This window comes from Crinia signifera, chromosome 2, assembly GCF_055691185.1.
Source record: "Crinia signifera chromosome 2, ASM5569118v1, whole genome shotgun sequence".
Lineage (NCBI taxonomy): Eukaryota > Metazoa > Chordata > Amphibia > Anura > Myobatrachidae > Crinia > Crinia signifera.
In genome coordinates this window covers 376,445,948-376,451,115 of record NC_139218.1, presented here as the reverse complement: position 1 = coordinate 376,451,115, position 5,168 = coordinate 376,445,948, and the positions used below count along the sequence as shown (strand labels likewise).

Sequence of the window (5,168 nt, the reverse complement as noted above, 5' to 3'; positions counted from 1 at the left end):
TATATTCGTGTTCATTATTAAATCTCTGCAGCATATTTATTTACAGTTTCTTATATAGCGCAGCATATTCCATTGTGCTTTATCTCTGTGTTTGGTGGCCCGCCGTTTTAAATCCACCTGTGCATGCATCCCTATACATTTGGTGTGGCAGTCAAATAATTATTATGCAGAAAAGAGCTATACTTGTGCTATAGGGTGTAAAGGTTAGCATTACAGCCTCACAGCACTGAGGTCTTGGGTTCCATTCCCACGATGGCTCTAACTGTGCGGAGTTTGTATATTCTCTTCATACTTGCGTGGGTTTCTTCTGGCTGCTCCCACAAATACAAAAATATACTGGTAGGTTATTTGGCTCCTCACAAAATTAACCCGAATGTCTGTGTGTGCATGTACATGTGGTATGGAGTATAGATTGTAAGCTCCACTGGGGCAGGGACTGATGTGAATGTTCAACTATTCTCTGTCATTGGAACGGTCGGCACCACAGACAGGACTGCATACCCCCTGAGCCCTCTGAAGCTTGTTGGAATACAACCAACTGCATAGCAGCATCATCCCAAGGCCACCATCTACAGAACCTGGGCGGCACAGAAATACCAAAGGCCTTAAGCGATTGCACAATGGAATGCTGCTTAGCACACTTACAGACCCATATGTTTTTGTATAGATCAGTTATAATTGTTCTGTTTTTTTTTACACACAGTTTGCACTTCATCTTTGGCTCAACTATAAAATGAAGCGTACACATGGAAAAAACACTGCTATTAATGAAAATCCCAAACAGTTACGACTGACACATTTTTTTACTAAGCCTTCTGAAGTAAATTTAAACTCTACTGAGAGAGAAGAAAGACCCATATGTACAGAGAGAGAAGAAAGACCCATACGTACAGAGAGAGAAGAAAGACCCATATGTTCCACTAGCTGCGATGAACAGATTGAGGTGTCGACATCCACAAGTTTTGAAAATAGCTCAAGCACAACTTCTAATACAACCTCTACTCCTGTAGTTCTGGTTCAACCCTTGAGGAGAAGGAAATTCAAAACCGAATGGTGCAAGGAACTTCCATGGCTGATCTATGATCAGACTACCGGTATTGCTAAATGTGATATGTGTGCCTCATTTCCTGAAATGGCAGATGGAAATTCAAAGATAGTCCAAGGTTATTCAGGGCCATTCAAGATGGACAGCTTTCGAAAGCATCAAAAATCGTACCAGCATCAAAAGTGTTTAAAAGCTCGAGATGCGCAACTTGCTCCAGAAGCTACTCCTTGGGCTGCATGCATAAAGAAAATGGATGAAAAGATGTTTGATCAATTAAAAACTCTTTTTAATGTGGCCTACTACATAGCAAAAAATAACAAGCCCTTTTCTGATTTTGAGGGTTTACTGAAATTGTCAAGAAAATTGGGGGTTAAAACAACAAATGAATATGGCAATGACAAAAGATGTAAAAAATTTATCTCCTCCATTGCAAACGTTATCAAGGATCGTTTGATTTCTGAACTAAAAGAAGCTAAATATGTTACTATACTACTTGATGGATCAACTGATAATAATGATGTTGAAGAGTTAATCCTGTATGTGAGATACATCAAGAACAAAGCTGTATGTGAAACCTTTTTGTCAGTTGTTCCTCTTGAAAGTGCTACTTCAGAAGGCTACCTAAATACAATGGAGAAGGAACTAGAAAAACTTGGGCTTCTAAAATCACTGTTCTACGATCAACTTCTAATTGGTATTGGAACGGACGGTGCAGCAAACATGATCGGTGCAGAAAACGGGCTGGTACAGAAAATTAAGCAAAAAGTGAAACATGTTACTGGTGTCCATTGTATTGCACATAGATTAAACTTGAGTGTTCTATCTTCCGTCAAAAATGTGAAGTACATGCAGGGCCTTGACACGGTCTTGAAGACGCTGTATAAATTCTATCAGCAGTCTCCAAAAAGAATGCGAGAATTAAAAATTGTTGCTGAAAACCTGGAACTCAAGATTAGAAAGTTTCAATGCTTGCATAATGTACGGTGGGTTGCAAGCAAGGTGGGTGCTCTCTCAGCCCTTGTTACAGATTGGAAGTGTGTCACCATTCATCTGGAAAGTGTTGCAGCAGGAGATAATGATACCACTTCATCAATTGCAAAAGGATTGTTGAAAAAACTCACAGATTACAAATTTGTGCACATGCTGCACTTCATGCTGGACTACCTGGTGTTACACAAAAATATTTTACTCTTGTTTCAAAGAGAAGAGCTTTTTCTGAGCACAGTAGAGATGCATGTTAAAAACACAATCTCATCTCTTTTATCACTTAAATCTTCCAATGGAGATTACGAAGAAAAGTTTCTGAATGCTACTACTTTAACTGGGAAGTATCAAGATGTGCAGCTGCACGGTGTAAGTAATGCAGAAGCATCTTCTGTCCAATTAAACAAGGAAACTTTAATTGAAAATGCCGTAAAATACTTAAAAGAGAGATTCCTCAGCATGCAAGAAATTGAGAAATGCACTACAATTTTCGATTCGTTCTCTTGGCCAACTGAAAGCAGCTTGGAAAGTTATGGTGTCCTTGAAATAAAAAAAATAGCACTTCATTTGAAAGAATTGCTGTCAGAAGATAAAGTTTTTTGTGAAACAAATCTACTCAATGAGTGGTATGAATTCAAAGTTCTTGGCAAAGGGAAAAAACTGAGTGACCTCCTTCAGTTATCACTGACTAATCCAGACAGATTTCCGATTCTGGGAAGGTTGTTGTGCATTGTCTCTGTGTTGCCCGTTTCCACAGTGTCCTGTGAGAGAGGATTTAGCCTGATGAATGTCATTAAAAACAAGCTAAGATCATCCATGCAAGAGGAAAGTTTAGGTGACCTGATGATGATCCATATGAACGGTCCATCTACTGAAGATTTCGATCCTGACATGTCTGTTGACAGGTGGTACTTCAGCTCCAAAGGAACACGCCATGTACATGGACACAAACACAACAAATAGGTTCATTAGTGATAGGCATTATTGTTATTTGCATGTCCTGTTTCATGCTGCTTTAATTAAAGTACACCTTGTTCAAGTTTTCAGTCTTTTTATTTTTTTGTTTGTCTGGCTCCTACACTTTTGTCCTGGCTCCTAGATTTTAGAAAAATTTGTCAAGCCCTGGTCTAGAAGATAATAGTATCTGATTGGTTGTCCGTAGCAAAATTCCATGTGAATTAGAACTCCCATCTTAGTCAATTTTTCCCTAAGAACTATTAAATTAGCACCGCCTCGGAACAGCTGGGTAACTAACACATTCATTGAAGTGTGAAGAATAGAGAAGTGGACCAGTGGAGAGGTTGCATATGGCAGCCAATCAGATTTGACTTAGTGTGTTCATCTGCAAATGGACGTGTTTTAAAGTGCCAATCATTTACAAGGCAAAACCAGATTGGCTTTTATCTTATGTTCCTGCTTACTCACCCCATGTCCTTTTGTTCCCCCTCCTCTTCCTTTCCCCCTCTCTACTTGTAGGGTACGCCTGGCTTATTTGTCACATTGAGAAGATACTATATATGGTGCCAATGGGAACCCTAAACTGCAGCCTGAAGAGACAGGTTCCTTCTTGGTGTGCATAGCAGACATTAGGGAGAGTGCTGCAGCTTCCACCAGGTAACCCCAGATTGAGCCTTCAGTTGATGGTTACAGAGCTGATCACCATTCAATTAAAAAACAATACCTCATAATTGGCAGAGGAAACTGATCGCCAGCAAAATCAATTCTATTTTTATATATGTTGCATTTTCTTCCAATTCCAATCCCACTGTCTGGAAAACCAGAGGTGGACGACAAGTGAGATACACCATCCTTGTATTGTTTTATTCCTATTCAGGGGGGAAGGCTCTTCCCCACAGTGTATCACCGCCGGCCGATCCCCATTTTAAAGGTTTCCGTGTTCTTCAACCTTCTCACGATCTATAAAAAGATGGGGGGGGGGTAAATTTACTAAGATGGGAGTTCTGTTGACTAAGATGGGAGTTCTGTTGACTAAGATGGGAGTTCTGTTGACTAAGATGGGAGTTATATTGACTAAGATGTGCGTTCTGTTGACTAAGATGGGCGTTCTGTTGACTAAGATGGGAGTTCTGTTGACTAAGATGGGAGTTCTATTGACTAAGATGGGAGTTCTGTTGACTAAGGTGGGAGTTCTATTGAAGATTAGATGTCACCCATAGCAACCAATCATATTCTATCTATTACTGTATCTTCTAGAAGGCGCTAAATAAATTAGAAGTATAATTTGATTGGTTGCTATGGGCAACATCCCATGTTCAATAGAACTCCGATCTTAGTCAATTTACCACTGGGAGTCTTTCAACAAAGCCCTAGACTAGATATTTGGAAATACAGAATTACTACGGCGTTGTGATGTATAATAATGAATGGGTTTTGTAACACGCAACTTACAGGGCATGAGTCTATCATGCACTCAATGAAAAACATCTTTTACTCACTAATGTGGGTAAGCTATATGGAATAAAAGCTGATCAGATCTTATTGCTCCATAAGACACATGTAAAAAAGAACGTGAAGTAATATAATGGTATAATAAATTGTTTTTAAAACAGAAGTTATTCAGAGATGGCCGTAGTGGACGCAGGGTTGCAATGTATTTGTATGCATGTGCACCTGACATAAGGATTCATAATTAGCATGTACAGTAACAAGCTATCATCTGTCCCGAATAAAGTGCAGCTTATGTAATACAGAACTTCAGACATAGTCAGACCCAATGATCACGGTAACTACTTCCCAGATCCACAGGCGCACACACCGGACTTGGTAGGAAATTCTGCTGCCACTGGGCATGTGCAGCAGCTCAATTCCGCCCTTTGTACTGCATGTAGCGGCCGCTGGCCAGGCTGTGGGGGGAAGGGAGGAGTTTCCAGGCAAGTTTGTAGCGGCAATAGCTTAATGAGGCAGATGCCCCTGTGGCAAAATATATGCCCATGCCCAATTTAGGGCTAGCACCATAATGTCAAACATTTTAACTATTGTAGACCATAAAATTACATAAGGTGATAAAATAAGGTATTTTTTTTTAAAAAGGGTAAAAGAAAAGTCATATTTAAAATGTAATATCACATGATGAAAAAATGAAAAAGAAAAATGAGAAAATGCACCAGTGTAGGTTATT

General features: G+C 39.6%; 1 protein-coding gene across 1 annotated transcript; it reads left to right on the top strand.

Annotated features, from left to right (window-relative positions):
• The first annotated feature begins 1,132 nt into the window (after nt 1–1,132).
• Nucleotides 1,133–2,992, top strand: LOC146058569 (zinc finger protein 862-like). The gene has a single exon (XM_083170848.1). It carries the CDS (start codon nt 1,133–1,135, stop codon nt 2,990–2,992), a length of 1,860 nt encoding a protein of 619 aa, XP_083026974.1.
• The last annotated feature ends 2,176 nt before the right edge of the window (nt 2,993–5,168 follow it).

What these genes read in the sequence shown, in the direction of transcription:
- LOC146058569 (XM_083170848.1), top strand. Translation starts at nt 1,133, where the DNA reads ATGGCAGATGGAAATTCAAAGATAGTCCAAGGTTATTCAGGGCCATTC.